Genomic DNA, 15,883 nt, shown 5'->3' on the forward strand with positions numbered 1-15,883 from the left:
TCTGGGGTTTAGCACCTAAGTACCTTCATGGATCCCACACAGAGAAATTAGACAAAAGGAGCAGAGATATGCTTGTGGTCATGATGTACAGACAATTACTGCACTCCACATAGTAATTTTAGTCCAAGGTCACTTCATAACTGTATTCTGTTGTATCAATGAAAACTTAGCCTGCAAATAACAGTAGAACCACTTAGTGTTTTTGTAGAACGTATGTTGCACTTTGATAGACATTTCAGGACAGATTCTCAGGTGCTTGGGTGCATACCATATTATTAGTGTTCAGTAACCCTAAAACTGATATAACCAGTCCAGGACTGATTACAAAGGGGATTCTCTAGTGGAACAACAGAATGGGTGCTTTTATGCAACCTCCTTTGCCTATTTCCAGCATAGGAGGAAAAGAGGAGTTTACTCAGGTTGCCTCACAGCCACAGGTCCTGTGGTTTTGTACCCTTCAGCTATCTTCAGATTGCTTCAACTTGATGCAGGGGACTAACCCCTTCACAAAACCTACAGCAGTTTTGCAAACAAAATACTCATTGGAGCTATGACAGTTTGCACCAAAAAAGAATTAGCTCTCTGAACTGTTCTCTCTTCAGATCGCTGCATCTTAAAATCTGGCCTAGAGTATTTGCTCTTCTGCCACTGGGAAACAGAATTCTCATTAGTTGGCTACCAATGGTGTCCATTCCCACATTTACTGTTTTCCAAGGAACATCAATATTCTTAAAGCTAACTTTCTAAAATCTTTTTCCAATTTTTTTCCCTTAAAATGGCACCACATAATTTACACAAATTATTTAGAGAAACAATTCATGGTGGTTTTTTAGATGTTCTTCAAAAAATCACATGCTAAACCAGAGGTTGACAACCTTGCAGAAGTGGTGTGCCAAGTCCTGATTTATTCACTCTAATTTCAGGTTTTGCGTGCCAGTAATACATTTTAACATTTTAGAAGGTTTCTTTCTATAAGTCTGTAATATATAACTAAACTATTGTTGTATGTAAAGTAAATAAGGTTTTAAAAATGTTTAAGAAGCTTCATTTAAAACTAAATTAAAATGCATAGCCCCCTGGACTGGTGGCCAGGACCTGGGCAGTGTGAGTGCGACTGAAAATCAGCTTGTGTGCCACCTTTGGCACGCATGCCATAGGTTGCCAGTCCCTGTGCTAAACATTTCAATAACTATTGCTAAGAATATTGACAATTCTGAAGTTAACATTCATTGTCTTTTAGAGAGGCTGCTAAATCTGTCTTTAAACAAACTTAGAGCAACTTTGTAGTTAAGATTGCAACTATTTCCATAATAAGCACAACAACTCAATTTAGATCAGTCTCTAATCATAGCTGTTTTTCTCAAAGGTTTAAGGAATAACTATTAACATCCAGATGGAAGTTGTGTGATACAATACATTGGATCTTCTGGTGTGTAGGCTACATGTGGCATCTGTCTGTTTTCAGAGCTGTCATCAAAATCTTTCAAATAATTCCTTAAATGATATAAAAATGTGCAAGTCTTCCTTGGATAACCTTATAAATACATACATACATATCACAAGGAAGACATCTACTGTCCACTGGTCTTTAATGTAAGATTCTTTCCTGACCAAGCACTTTTGCTGCTGTTACATATATTCATTTGGAAATGGATAAACCAATGACTGACACGTATATAACAAATAGAGCAGAATGTGAGGGAGGGAATGAGAATGTGCTAATCTATTTCTTACTTTCTTACTCACATTTTAGTAGCTGCATGCAATTCCCTGTCATCCTTTATCTTAAATTATCTCTATTTAGTGGAACATCTATTCAAATTGTAGACATAAACTATTGTTTTGGTTATTCATTCTCTTTTCAGTTACATTTCCTTGCGAACATCTTATTGATACCACCCTCCCGTCTGGGCCAGCCACAGCAAGTCTTGCCACATGTGGTAATTTTCTTAAAGCCCCTGCTCCTGGAGTGAGGTGGTCATGGGAAACTTAGCTTGCATTGGAAAAGCACAGCAACCCACCCTCCTGCCGGCAGAGAGGAGCGTGGAAAGGGGACCCCAATGCCCTTGCAGGCCCAGATCCAGGCCCTCTCCCACACTTAAGTGCTTCTAAAGCTAGTGATGTTTGAGCTCTGAGGATTGGTGGGAAGGAACCCAGCTGCAGCCTTACTGGAATCCTGAGAGGTGAGTGGATCAAGACCACCCACATCTAAAGGCCTCTTCCCCAGCCTTGCAGGAGGGACCTCTGGACCTGGGAACAAACTGAATACATGGGACAACTAATGAATAACTGGGTCAGGAGTGAAGGTGACAGGTTCAAAAGGAGGGATCCAGAGCGGGACACTGAGCAGAGAAGCCCAGACAGTGCCTACTGCACCTAAAAGCTGTCTAAGGAGCCAACAGATGCCACCCAGAGGAATGCTGCCTGGATGCGTGAGACCAAGGAGGAGTGGAAAGAGGCCCCACAGTCACAAATCACCCCCTTATCTAACATCCTCCTCCTGGTGTTCAAGATGGCCACTTTGTCCAGGGCCAGGAGGTTGATGAAGTTGTCTCACGACTTGGTGGGGCCACGGACAGGGTGGGCAAATATAAACAGGTGTGGCGAAAAGCACAGCCAAAATCTCAATAGGAGGCTCTGAATGGGGATGGGGGTGAACTATGCCAGGTACACACCTGTGCTCACAGCTTCATGGAGGAGCCCCCAACCAATATACCTGGTGGGCCATGAGACCAGGATAGAATAGAGTTTGGCTCACTGGGGGGGAGGTTCCTCAGCCTCCACAGGTGGTACATAATCCTGCCATTTTGTATCAGGGTGGCACATGAGGGTGAGAAAGTGAAACATGGAGCACAAGCGTGTATAGTTGTTTCCTTGGCACAGTTTGGAAATGAACCAGCTGCACAGCAGCAGCTGGTTTGGATTGTGGAAGGGAGGGGGCCAGGAGAGCTCGCAGGACAGGGGCCTAATGAAAAGTTGGGGAGGGTTGGGCAGGGAGCGCCCTCTCACAGTACCAGCTCAAGGAAAACCTGAGACGTAGGCAGGAAGGCTGTCCCCCACCTCCCATAGAACGTGCCGGGGAACAGGGGGCTTCAGGAGGGTGGAGAGTCCCATGTGCCAAGCTGCACATGAAGGTAGAGGTTGTGTAGCAGGGGCTCCGCAAGTACGTCCACCCCCCTAGTGGCCACAATGGACCTAGTCACAGAGAACAGCTTTCAGGTCTGGGGGAGGTCCTGGCAGAAGACAGGCAGCTTGGAGAGCTCTTGCAGAAAGAGCTACCGGAGGTACTGGCGCTGCAGAGGAAGACGTGCGCTCCGAGCTGACTACCCGCACCACAAAAGCAGTCTGCAGGGCCTGGAGGCAGATGACATGGACCTGACTGGGGAGGCAGACCAGGCCCTGTCCTCCCTCCTCCAAGGGGCGACTCAGGAGCCCTGCAGAGACCCAGCGCTGCCCTCCGCAGCCAGGCCAGGACCCCTGGGGCTGGGCTCCGGGTGTTGAGCCACTGCCAGAGCATGGACCGCTCTCCCCAGCAGCGGCCCCTGCAGAACATGGCTGCCCGGGGTCACAGAATCCATCCCGGGGCAGCGGGCAGGCCAGTCGCCCTCCCCCGACACGCCATGCTGGAACCGGGGCTCCCGTGAGCCAGGGCGGCTCATCCCAGTTCCCGCCAGTCCCGGCCTCGCGCCCCGACCCCAGGAGAGCAGAACAAAGACCCGCCCCAGCAGCAAGCCCCGCCTCCCAAAGGCAGAAGCTCGAGTTCTCGCGAGCTTTCTCCCGGCGCCTCAGGGAGATCTCGCGAGATCTTCTGTACTCCTCTCGCCACCCTCGTGAGGTCTCGCGACATTCTTGTGACTCTTCCTCTTTCCCGGCGGCTGTCGCCAAGATGGTGGGTAGGGGTGCAGCTTCGCCTCCGTGTCTTCTGGGCCGAGCTGCCGGTGGGGGAGGGGTTCTCGCGTCCGCTTCAACCCCGGCCCGGTCCCTGGCGGGCGGCGCACGCCCCAGCCGCGGGGGGAAGCGGGCCGCCACCCGCGAGCTCTGGGCTGCCTGTGGCTTAAAGCCGGGCCGGGCCGGGCCGGGCCCGACGGGGAAACTCAAGGAGGTGCCTTCCTGACACCGGGATGCGCGGGGTTGGGCCTCCGGGCCCGCTCCTGATACCTCCCGACGTAGCGGGCACGTAGCGCCCCCCTCCCCCCGAGAGCGAGAACGGGGGTAGCGGGAATTGGTCGCGTGCGTGGGGCCCCCCCGGCTCTGAGCCGCTTCCTGCTCTGTCCCCCGGGACACCCCGCCCCCACGCGCGGAGCGGAGAACCTCGCCGCTGTGTGCAGGTGCCTGTTTGTTCCGTTGTGGCAGCTCGAAGAGACCTCAGTCAGGGATGGGCTCCCATTGTGTTAAGGGCCGGACGCAGCACAAACATGATCTTTTCCTCAGAAAAGGGCCAGCCATGCAGCCATACACACGAGGCTTGGATTGTCCAGTCCTTATTTGTTTCCCGCTCTTGTCACTTGCTCTACATTTTTATTCATACATGTTCTGTGTTGGGTTTTTTGTTTGTATTTTTCCTTAGCCTTCCAGACTAAGGAAGACCAGAAAGCTGAGAGGACACGTTAGCCACGGCCATGGCCGTATTGGTAAGTGCAGAGAACAGTTTCTGATATGCTTGTCCTAGTACTTAATGTATGGTATGTCATTTGATTTACAGTGTGCCTGGTAAGTATCACTGTTTAGAACACCAATGAGGCAATACCAGAGAGGTTCAATAATCTGGTTAATGGCTATCCATATCTAGTTCAAATCATATATTCCTCTATATAGTTCATGGTCATTGACTTGCTTTAAATCAACTCAAATGATGTCATAATGTTCGGTAGTGTATTCAGTAGTACCTGTTGTTTTTCTTGCATCACAATACCTTTTACAATTTCTTTCAGGCAAACACAGAAAGCATCCTGGTGGCCGTGGAAATGCTGGGGGTAGTGCACCACCACAGAATTAACTTTGACAAATAGATAAGATGTACCATCTTTTTCCTTCCACCCACCCACTTGTGTATATATTTTTTAAAAGTTACACGGCTGTTCATGCTAGCATATGTAGCACATATGTCACTTAGTAAAAGTATACAGACACTGGATTTTGCTACAATACAAATAACCTTGCAAGAAAATTTAATTGTTTTCTTTTATATCCTGGATGACCTTTATTAAATCTATGAAAAATCTTTTGTCCGTCCTTTGTCCTGTTCTTTTTAAAAGGAAAGTGCTAATAACAGGATCTCAGTTTTTAGTGGATACAACAAGGAATCCTTGTGGCACCTTAAGAGACTAACAGATTTATTTGGGCATAAGCTTAATTGTTAATCTCTAAGGTGCCACAAATACTTCTGTTGTTTTTGCTGATACAGACTAACACGGCTACCACTCTGAAACCTGTCTTTTAGTGAGTTAAATATGATAAAAATGGCTTGTTTCAGAGCTTCCAGTGTATGTGTTCATATCTTTTAGAATTTTTTCCACAATTAATTTGTTTGTAAGACACTAATAGTCTGCTCAGCTTTGATTCCACACTATACATATATGCAATGACAGTAGTTGAATCAGCTTGTGCATTTCCTGGTTTTGGGGGGAGGGTAAGAATCTTGTATTTAGACATTACCGAGACTAGTGTCACGTCTAGACATTGCCCATTGTCATAGTTGTGCTTGAATACTCGGAAAGTAACAACTAATCTCTGTTTTACTGACTGTCAATACTTTCAGGTCGGTCAGTCACTGGGTTAGTAACAGAAGATCTGAATCCTACATTTCTTGTACAACAAATCTCTTCTAAAGTCAGAGTTCTGGGTGCCCAAACTATTCACAAGAAAGATGAGTTGTGACTTCTTGCTATCAAACATAAATATTTCATTTAATAAAATTCTGTTTATAGATCTGGAAAATGTGAACATTCCTCAGAATATACAAATAGCAACTTATTTACATCTGAACTTTAAACTCTTGTGTATTTGTGTATAATTTTTCTGGACCCTATAGTTTGTTTTAATATGTGTATGATAAGGTTAGTAATAACACACTTTTAACTGAGGTTATATTGATTTTTAGCATAGTCAATTCAAAAGAAACGAAAAGGAATGTGGTCTTATATTGTATCAAATATTTTTTCTCCCCAGTCATCCTGGTTATTTTGGGAAAGTTGGTATGAGACACTACCATTTGAAGAAGAACCAGAACTTCTGTCCTACTGTCAACTTGGATAAATTGTGGACACTTGTTAGTGAACAGACAAGACTCCACTATGCAAAAAACCAGGCTGGATTAGCACCTGTCATTGATGTTGTACGCGCGGTAAGAGTGCTATTTAATCCTATCTTCAAAATCTATGGTTTCATAGAAAATACCTACATTTTAAGCGATTAGAATGTTTGCTCATCTAGGAAATTAAACTAAAGTATGGATAAATTACAGTTCTGAGATGGTTTTAAATGTCAGGTGAAAGACCTTGTGAGCATGTGACTTTGAGTTGTAGTTCCACTAACGTGTGTTCTGTTTTGCTTCGTTTTCCTTACATGAGCCCTTTTTGTTTTTCATGAATTATTAAAATTTTTTCCCTGAAAGTTTAGGTTCTCCCATTGTTCATTTTTAAAACTGATGCATGTACTGATGAGAAGCTTACAGATCAGCTTTTAAAAGGAAATTGGAAGGTTTTATAAAGAAAAACAACTTCTATTGCTTGTTTTGGCCCACTAAAGTTGGCCTCTTCAGCACCGAGACTAGAGTCACAGCCTAACACAATTCATTGTCTTGGTGTGCTATAGTCCTCGAAGATAAATTTTTGATCTTTATTCACTGGCTGTGGTGTTTCATATCTCGGTCAGCCACTGAATCAGAGACATTCATTAGTCAGCCTGTCAGGACTGGGGGAAGCAAAAGTGTCATGTGGGGGGAAGACTTAGGTTTATAGCGTCCTTTGGAACTAGAATTTTCTGGGCTGAAGAAACTTGATCTGTTCATGGAGATGACAGTAATTCTAGACAATTCGCTCTTCATCTATTACTAATTTATATTACAGTAATACCTAGAATCTCATCAAGGTATTGGGGCCCCATTGTGTGCTAGGCTCTATACAGACATCCAGGAAAAGACAGTCCCAGCCTGATGGAGGTTAGACATGGGTTGAGATTCTCACCCCTTGATCCTACCCCTTTAGGTAAAAAGTTGGAGCAATGTAATGGGGCTCTATGGCCTTTTCTACACTATACTTTTGGGCAAAAGATAGCGGGTTTAATTGAAACCACTGTTGCTTGTCCACACTAGCGCCTTGTGTTGGCACAGTGCATCCACACTAACAGCTTTTGCACCGACACGAAGAGCAGTGCAGTCTTGTAGTTATGGATCTGTTGTTGTTATCCCACTGTAGTTATCAAATTAATATCCATTAAGATCCATTATCCCACTGTGCAACTGGCTGCAGGGTGCTTTGGGAAGGGTTTGCAATGCCTCATGGGGCAGGTACCACATCATATGATGCAGGTTTCTCAATCCCATCTTTCCAGGGGCATCCTAGTAGATTGTCGGCTTCTTTTTCATTGGAAATTGGGGGGGGGGGAGAGGAGAGTGGTGTGTGGGAGGAAGCAGCATTCTGAGCTCTCCATGCTGAGGAATGTCAAAGCAGCACAGCAGGCTCCCCTGCTCCCAGAAGCAGTCTGTCTACCTCTGTGTTCCTAGTGCAGGGCAGAACAGGAGCATTCCACACAAATGATATCTCTCTTTGTTCCAGCACCTGGAGCTGTGAAAAGGGAGGGGTGCATGCCTGCAGGGCAGCAGAAATGAAAACAAGAAGCAGAGCAGTCATAGCAGGCATTGTGGGATAATGGTGGTTTTATTTTGTCTTCAAAACTGAGTTTTGCCACCAAAAGTAGCTTTGTAGTGTGTATATCTCCCATTTTGTTGGTAAAAGGCAGCTTTTGCCAACAAAACTTTGTTGTGTAGACAAGGCCTAAAAGCCCCAGATCTGGTTGGGGCTGGACTTTTTCTAGACCAGGAACTATAGAAGACAGCTAGCTGTAAGACTGCCTTCCAGGGATCCCTTCACAAGTTGGTTATGAGTGTGGATGTGCACAAAAGTGGCTTTAACTAAGGACCACCACCCCAGGCTGAGCATCTTAAAGTTGCAGCACAGAATCTCATGCTCTGTTCAACTTTTTCCAGCACCTTCAAGAATCTGGTTTATATCATCATGCACAATCAATCCCGTATCCTTCAGTTTCAATGGAAGGCTAGTCATAGCTTTACCTCCTGGATAATCTAAAATAAAGTACGTTTTCTGGATAATATGCAAAAAAAATAAATTTTCTAATGACTAATAAAGTCTGAAGAATGAGACTTTATGGAGAACTTAGCATAAATTGAGCAATAAAAGGCAATAGTGAAACAGTGTGCTGCACTATTTTTGTTTTGAGCAAAAATGTGGAAATGCATATAGCACTGTTCATAGACTGTGGAGTTATGCAAGATGTTTTTTCTTTTATTGTCACCAAACACAAGTTGTTGGGGATTGTGGGTGTCCTTTTTTTTTTTGGCCACACTTCACTTTACTACTTATGTGCTCGAGTTCTGGAAAGATTCCATGTTTGTCACAACATGCAAAACTGCTGATATCAGTCGTGTTTGCAGTGTTGTGTCCATGTTGGTTTCTGACTATTGGAGAGACAAGGTGGCAAGCTTGAAAGTTTTTCTTTCACCAACAGAAATTAGTTCAATAAATATTAGCTCATCCAGTTGTCTCTCTATCAGTCATGGTCAAGTATTAATTTGAATGGCTCTTAATGCAAATATGGTGGTTGTACTTATTCTTACTGCTGTTAATGGAGTTACTCTTTCCTTGGCAGATGCATCTTCTCACTTGCATCAAAGTCGATTGATTTAGCCAAATTACGCCTGTCACTGGTGTAGGTGGGAGAAGAATCTGAGTGCAGTACCTCTGGAGTTTTTAGTTAAAATAAATCTGTTTGTGCTAACTTATCTTATATCTTTCTAGGGTTATTACAAAGTCCTGGGCAAGGGGAAGCTGCCCAAACAGCCTGTAATTGTGAAAGCAAAGTTCTTCAGCAGGAAAGCAGAGGAGAAGATCAAAGAAGTTGGTGGAGCATGTGTGCTTGTGGCATAAGTTTTTTGTATTGATTCAAGTTTTGAATAAAGACGCTATAAAATGAGTGGCTTTCACTTTGATTTACCAAAATGTCTTTATGGGGAGATGTTTGCTTACCCAAACGTTTCTAATACTTAATCAAACTTAGGCCCTGTCCATACCATAACTTTTAACCAAGTTTGTGACATTATTGGCACGGGTGGTTCTCAACAAGATTGATGTCTGCCTGCATAGCACAGATAAGTTAACAGTTTTGCTTCTGCTGGTATTTTTGCTTTCCTGTAACTGGACATCTCCTGCAGTTTGGCTAGGACTCTTGAACCACAGTTGTGTAACTGGTTTGATTGGTGGCCTGTCCTTCAAGCTCTTTGTGGTGATACAGTATTTCCCAGAATTGCCCCATTTTCTCTTAATGCTGCTTTATGTGCCTGCAGAATTCTGTTCTCTCCGGCGGTTGTACAGGTCTGTTTCATTTTACGCTGGGGTTACGTTCCGCAGTCAGCGTCTAAAGCGAAAATCGCATATAGTCAAAATTACATTGAGTGTAACAGTGGGTGGAATTGCCCCCACTACAGAAACAGTATTTAAATTATTTTTCTCTTGTTTTTGTTGACCACATAAAGCTGAAATCGCACATGTTAAATGTGCCTAAGATGCAACAGACTTGTACTATGGGTAATTGCCTTGATTTCTCTTCCCCCCAGAATGCACTGTTCCAGAGAGAAATGCACAAACATAGCTGTGATAGAAAAGCTGTCATGTTGACACAAACTGAACTTGTAATCAGCTAAGGTGGCATTGCCTGTAAGTGGTTTACAAAACTATTAGTTATAACGGGGTGGTCAAACTATGGCCCATGGGCTGGATCCTGCACATGGGATTACCCCATGCTGCTCCTGGAAGCGGCCAGCACCACATTCCCGCATCCCCTGGGGGAATATGGGGGCAGAGGGCTCTGTGTGCTGCCATTGCCTGCAGGCACTGCCCCCTGCAGCTCCCATTGGCTGGGAACTGGCCAATGGGAGCTTTGGGGGCAGCTCCTGCAGGCAAGGGCAGTGTGCAAAGCCCTCTGCTGCCCCTGCCAGGGGCTGTAGAGATGTAACAACTGCTTCCAGGAGTGGCACAGTGCCTGTCTGAGCCCTGCTGCATACCACTATCACCCTGGAGCTGCTTTAGGTAAATGGTGCTGGGCTGGAGGCTGCACCCTGAATACACCCCACATCCCCTTCCCTGAGTCCCCTCTTGCACCCAACCCCCTGCCCTACAGTCATGGCTCTGCAATTTCCCCATCCAGATATGGCCCTTGGGCCAAAATGTTTGCTTACCCTGAGTTCTAATGTTGACAGGGCCTCAAACACTAATACTTAATATTCCAGTTAGGGTAATATTCTCATCATAGGGGATGTGTAAGTGTGAACTTCATTCCTGTAGTACAGCCTTCCATCTTTGTTTACATTAAATGGGGATAGAGGAAAAAGACTTTTAAATCCATACTCTAGGAAATGAAAGCCATCTCATAGCTCGTATTGCCACAGGCATTGTTCTATTGGACAGTTCTGGTGCGGCTGTATGCACAGCCTTGCGCACCAGCCTTGAACTGAGAGCTTGAATTTTACCTACGTTTTGGTTGCAATGTGCCCTTATCATTGAGGGTAGTTGCACGGGGATACTGACTGCTAGCACCTTCTATAAAAGGCATACCCTGTTTCAGTACTACAGATGGGAATTAACCATAAATCTCCTTAAATTTCACTGGCAGCTAAACCCTTATTACTATACCTCACATGAAAGGGTATATAAACTTGCTTTTTATAGGTAATGTTATGGGTAATTCAGTTAACCATATCCTTGTTTGTAGAATGAGTGCAGTAATATGTACATCATAGTGTTAAGGCTAAACGAATTCACAAACACCTTCAACATTCTAAAAGTTAGCATGTAAATATATTGTTTTATCATTGCATTTAGATCACTGCATTCCCAGGACTTCAGATCTGAAAACCACTTGATTTAAAATTAGAATAAGAAATTTGTAAAAGTGACTCAAATGAGTAAGCAGTACTCTGCACCCAAGCAAAAAAGTTTTCTGTTGATATAGAATATGCTGTATGTGTTCACAACGAGGTATCAAAAGAGGCTAAAGCACAGTTCTATGCAGTAAGTAATTAAATTGCTGCTTGGATGCGAACTTGTCTCCCCTTTCGTTTACCAGGAGTGGTCTCTAGGAATGACTTCACACTATCACACACTTCAGTTCAACCTACAGGACAGCAAAGATAAGTAATTTAATATTTCAACAAACGTTGAGAGAGGCTTCAATACTGTGTTCCAAAACGCAAAAGGGTCTCAGTATTCAAAAGGTTACATTTGAAGAAGGGCTTAGAACTAAAGCCACTATGGCATAATCTTAACTGTGGCAGTTTTTAACATTGCACTTTGACTTGAAGTTTATTTTAGCAGTTAAATAGGAAGAGATTGCACTAAGATGCTGACTGACATTCATAAGAAACAGCCCGTACATAAATTAATAGTTGCTTGTGGTGGTGGAGTACTCAGTAATAGGACCCTGGTCTCAGTAATAGTCACATAAGCCACCCTCTAACCTTCCCCCCAAAAATCATGATTTGGTTTTGAAAGTAACTTTAAAAAAATAACTTCAGACATTTGATACAGTCTTTATTCAAACTTGATGAAAAAATCCTTTATGCCACAAGCACACAGGCTCCACCAACTTCTTTGATCTTCTCCTCTGCTTTCCTGCTGAAGAATTTTGCTTTCACAATTACAGGCTGTTTGGGCAGCTTCCCTTTGCCCAGGACTTTGTAATAACCCTAGAAAGATACAAGAGAAACTGGCATAAATAATATTCAGGAAGAACTATAATCCTCTGCATCCACAATCTTTAATAGTATTTGGAGAGAAATACAAACTAAAAGTATCAAATTTGCATTTTCTTCATTAAAATTTGGTCATGACTGATGTTTGCAATTCAGTAGTTTTGCATGGTGTGAATTTATCAAATACTCTCAAAACCTAAATTACATCATCTTAAAGCTGTACAGTTTTGCCAAGAATTTTAATTGTTCTCTTTGAATTTTACAAACATCTGTAGATAACGTAACTCTACAGTCCATGAAGAAAGTTATTTACATATCATTCTTCATTTTAATGGATTTTTTTTGTTAACCAATGACCAGCTAAAGATAGAATTTTGGCATGGTTTTCAACAATCCTAACAAGAGTTTAGCATTTCATGATACACAATAAAGACCATCTTATCTCTTGGAGAGCTTATAATTATTCAGTTTCCCCCCAACAGACATCAGTAGGGCTAGCTGCCTCCTTTTGATGTTGGAAAATGAGTCTAGGAAACAACAAAAAGCAATTGCTTGACTAGTTAACATCTTCCAAGAGCTAGTTGGTTCTATTAAAGATTACATCTCTTCTAGATATAACAGGAGTCCTTAAGCTAGTCATAAGAGTCCCTCATTGGGCTTTTTGACCTACTCTAACCAGGCTGGCTGAAATTATCAGTTTTAATTAAAACAATGTTACTGATCAGGTGACTGACTGAGGCATGACACACCACAGGCAGTGAATATAGATCAGCAGTCTTTCTCCGAGAACTATAGCACACCAAGACAATCAGAAGTGCCAGGATGTGACTCTAGCCTCGATGTGGAGAGGCTAATCCACATTACACTGGAAAATTACATGCACTAAAAGCTCTACGGCCATGTCTACACTACCACTTATGCCGACAAAAGGCTGAAAGGTATGAAAAAAAAAATGCCACAGTGTTACACGGGCATCTCCAGTGGTCTCCTAAAGCTGATACATGCAACTGCTCAGATCAGTTACAGGTAAGGCTTCCTGTCTGTCACAGATTCTGTGACTTTCCACGACCGCCGTAGCAGCTGGTGCTGGTTTAAGGGCTGCCTGGCTCCCTGGGCCAGCAGCAGCAGTTTGGGTATAGGAGGGGGCTCAGGTGCAAGTCAGTGCTTACCTAAGCAGGGGGTCCCTGGCTCTCACTGGCATGTCCCTGCAGCTCCCATTGACTGCAGAGTCAGTGCTTGTGGCATGAGCAGTTCAGAGCCCCCATGGCTGCCCCACCCCGTAGGAGCCCTGGGGAAATGCTTGTCAGACCCAGGTAGGGAGCCTGCCAGCCCCACCCCCAGCAGGGGTCCCAGGGCATGCACTGCCTCCGCCCCAGTCTTAGTGAGGGATATGTAGTAAAAGTCATGGACAGATCATGGGCTGAGATTTTTTATTTACTGCCCGTGACCTGTCCATGACTTACTAAAATACCCATGACTAAAACCTAGCCTTAGTTATAGGTACACAATGGGAGAGAGAAATTCCAGTAAGACTGAGTTTAATGTGGAGAGTACTGATTACATACATCACAGAAGCTAGTTTTCTTAACTGTGAACATTAAATATTAGGAGAAATTTTTAAATTTGTTTTAAAAAATGTTAAAGACAAGCCAAATAGAGATGAAAAATGCAGTGGCACATATTTAAGCAGAATTAGTTTCATACAGTAGATCAGTGAACAAGACCCTAGGCAAAAAAATAAATGTAACCTATTCACTGTGATTGTATGCTAATTCAAGCACACTTACCGAGCGTACAACATCAATGACAGGTGCTAATCCAGCCTGATTTTTTGCATAGTTGAGTCTTGTCTGTTCACTAACAAGTGTCCACAGTTTATCCAGATTAACAGTAGGGCAGAAATTCTGGTTCTTCTTCAAGTGGTAGTGTCTCATACCAACTTTCCCAAAATAACCAGGATGACTAGAAAGAAAAACCAAATAGAATGTATTATTGATTTAAATTAGAACTATTAGGGGTTCAAGAACATTAAATGCGTAAACAAAGTGTCTTTTTTCAAGCAGTCAAAGTTTTAGTATTTGGATTTTTTAAATCTGGACTCATGCATAAGAGACTACATGTGAATGAAATGTTTGTGTACATTTTATAACAAGTATCTTCAATACACACTAATATCAACTAAATTGTCCTTGGTTCATCTTGCTAATTTATCATATAAGCAAAACTGGTGACAGAAAAGGAAAATAAGTAGAGAAATACTGTATTTGAAGTGTTAGTTGCTGATGAAATCTACTGTTCTTATACTTCAGTGATGATCACATTTTCTGAATCTACAAGTACAATTTGTATTTTTGTAAGCAGAATTCACAACTTGTGCATCCTTTCCCATTAGTTTTCGTTCAGCCTGCAATCTCTGTCCACCCAAAACTTTGGAATCGAGGTCTAGGTGTTGTTACTAACCTGGTGACTGACTGAACTACTAATAGGGACAGTCAGTGAATAAAGGTTAGTAGTTATTCTCCGAGTACTCTAGCACACCATGACAACAAGCGGTGTCTAGATGTGACTCTAGTCTCGGCCATCTTGAAATACATATCTCTTGCCCCATGAGTGTTAATAAGATCTGGATAATGTTACATTTTCGATCTGTATGGTTACCATATAATAACATTGCATTGGACCAGATCTGAACAGACTACTGGTGTCCCAACCTTCAGTTAAACTAAATTCTAAAAAAACCCAACACGTTAACAGTTCTGAAATAATTACCCCACTCTGAACTCATCAACATTGTTAATCACACTAATCTGTGGAAAGAAGTGCATATACAAAAGAGGACTACAAAGTGGTGCCTTGTTACAAAGCGTGTCCATTTACATGAATGGTTCAAAATGCCCACTATGGAAGTTAGTTCGCCATGTGACATCTCAACACGGTTAGAAAACGAGGAAGGACGAGGCATGGTTTTTAGGTGCCTTACTATTTGTCAAAGTTAATCCTGTGGTGGTGCATGCCCCCAGCATTGCCACGGCCACCGGGATGCTTCCTGTGCTTGCCTGGAAAGAGAGTCAAGAAGAAATCGTGATGCCAGAAATGCTGTACGTCGCTGAAGCCCCCGAGAGGCCGAGTGCTGCCCAGCAGACACCGTGCGAGCCGGGCTGCGGCCTGTCACTGCCTGGGAGGCGGCGCCACGTCTCCCAGGCCGGACCCGGGAGCAGGGGCTGCACAGCCGGTGCCTGGCTCCGCTCCGCACTCACCGATGCGACCGTGGCCGTGGCTGACGTGTCCCCTCAGCTTCCTGGTCTTCCTCAGTCGGGATGGCTGCAGAGAGCAGAGCGCGTTACCGAGCGGCCGGGCCGGAAAGCGGGGCCCGCGTCCCGCCTCCTGCCCGCGCCCCCTCGGGGCTGGGACGAGGGATAAAGTTCCCAGGCCTCAGGGCGCCGCGGAGAAGCGGGGGAAGGCTCCGGGCTGCCCCCCTCGCGCTCCTCCTCCCTCCCTCCGGCCCGGCCCGCTCTCCGGGAAGGTGGTAGTGAGGCGGCGCGAGCACGCGGAGCCCCCTCTCCAGAGCGCGGGGATCCCCCCATCCTGGCTGCTCCCCTCAGCCCTGCCCGGCCACGCGGCCGCAGCCAGCAGCTCACCATGCTGGCGGCGTCGGGTAAAAGAAAGAAGCGGGGCCGATGTCTCGCGAGAAGAGGGAAGGGGAGGGAGGAGGAAATAGAAATGAAGGGATGGGAGCGGAGTCTCTCGCGAGATTTCTAGCGGCCCATTTCCGGCAGCGGGGGTTGGGAGGAGTCGAGCGGGGCTGGGTCCGCGAGGGAGTGTTCAGCGTCTGTGGGTCCCATCGCGCATGTGTCTCGGCTAGGCAGGCTCGGGCCATGCGGGACCGGGCTGCTCCCTGTC

The 15,883-nt window shown here is 44.7% G+C and overlaps 2 protein-coding genes, 1 long non-coding RNA gene and 4 other non-coding genes across 7 annotated transcripts; 4 read left to right on the top strand and 3 right to left on the bottom strand.

Moving 5' to 3' along the window:
- The first annotated feature begins 3,842 nt into the window (after positions 1-3,842).
- On the top strand, positions 3,843-9,210 carry LOC115650442 (60S ribosomal protein L27a-like). The gene is made up of 5 exons (XM_030560432.1): positions 3,843-3,889; positions 4,568-4,631; positions 4,932-5,008; positions 6,169-6,343; positions 9,036-9,210. Exons 2-5 carry the CDS (start codon positions 4,620-4,622, stop codon positions 9,162-9,164), a joined length of 393 nt encoding a protein of 130 aa, XP_030416292.1. The 5' UTR covers positions 3,843-3,889; positions 4,568-4,619; the 3' UTR covers positions 9,165-9,210.
- LOC115651775 lies at positions 5,654-5,787 on the top strand. Its single transcript, XR_004000442.1, has one exon. It is a non-coding gene; the product is annotated as a small nucleolar RNA SNORA3/SNORA45 family (small nucleolar RNA).
- On the top strand, positions 6,762-6,893 carry LOC115651774. The gene has a single exon (XR_004000441.1). It is a non-coding gene; the product is annotated as a small nucleolar RNA SNORA3/SNORA45 family (small nucleolar RNA).
- A 496-nt stretch (positions 9,211-9,706) lies between the features above and the next one.
- On the top strand, positions 9,707-11,881 carry LOC115650443. Its single transcript, XR_004000094.1, has 2 exons — positions 9,707-9,950; positions 11,359-11,881. It is a non-coding gene; the product is annotated as an uncharacterized LOC115650443 (long non-coding RNA).
- Positions 11,806-15,726, bottom strand: LOC115650441 (60S ribosomal protein L27a). Its single transcript, XM_030560431.1, has 5 exons — positions 15,622-15,726; positions 15,241-15,304; positions 14,964-15,039; positions 13,771-13,945; positions 11,806-11,977 (listed from the first exon to the last, which is right to left on the bottom strand). The coding sequence occupies exons 1-5, from the start codon at positions 15,622-15,624 to the stop codon at positions 11,849-11,851; spliced, it is 447 nt and encodes a 148-aa protein (XP_030416291.1). The 5' UTR covers positions 15,625-15,726; the 3' UTR covers positions 11,806-11,848.
- On the bottom strand, positions 12,693-12,824 carry LOC115651772. The gene has a single exon (XR_004000440.1). It is a non-coding gene; the product is annotated as a small nucleolar RNA SNORA3/SNORA45 family (small nucleolar RNA).
- Positions 14,431-14,562, bottom strand: LOC115651771. Its single transcript, XR_004000438.1, has one exon. It is a non-coding gene; the product is annotated as a small nucleolar RNA SNORA3/SNORA45 family (small nucleolar RNA).
- Positions 15,727-15,883: the final 157 nt, after the last annotated feature.

This window comes from Gopherus evgoodei, chromosome 4, assembly GCF_007399415.2.
Source record: "Gopherus evgoodei ecotype Sinaloan lineage chromosome 4, rGopEvg1_v1.p, whole genome shotgun sequence".
Taxonomy (NCBI): domain Eukaryota; kingdom Metazoa; phylum Chordata; order Testudines; family Testudinidae; genus Gopherus; species Gopherus evgoodei.

What these genes read in the sequence shown, in the direction of transcription:
- LOC115650442 (XM_030560432.1), top strand. An exon ending in AGAATTAACTTTGACAAATA is followed by an intron (nt 5,009 to 6,168) that starts GATAAGATGTAC and finishes TTTTCTCCCCAG; the next exon opens with TCATCCTGGTTATTTTGGGA. An exon ending in TCATTGATGTTGTACGCGCG is followed by an intron (nt 6,344 to 9,035) that starts GTAAGAGTGCTA and finishes ATATCTTTCTAG; the next exon opens with GGTTATTACAAAGTCCTGGG.
- LOC115650441 (XM_030560431.1), bottom strand. An exon ending in CCACGGCCACGGTCGCATCG is followed by an intron (nt 15,040 to 15,240) that starts GTGAGTGCGGAG and finishes CTCTCTTTCCAG; the next exon opens with GCAAGCACAGGAAGCATCCC. An exon ending in AGGATTAACTTTGACAAATA is followed by an intron (nt 13,946 to 14,963) that starts GTAAGGCACCTA and finishes TTTTCTTTCTAG; the next exon opens with TCATCCTGGTTATTTTGGGA.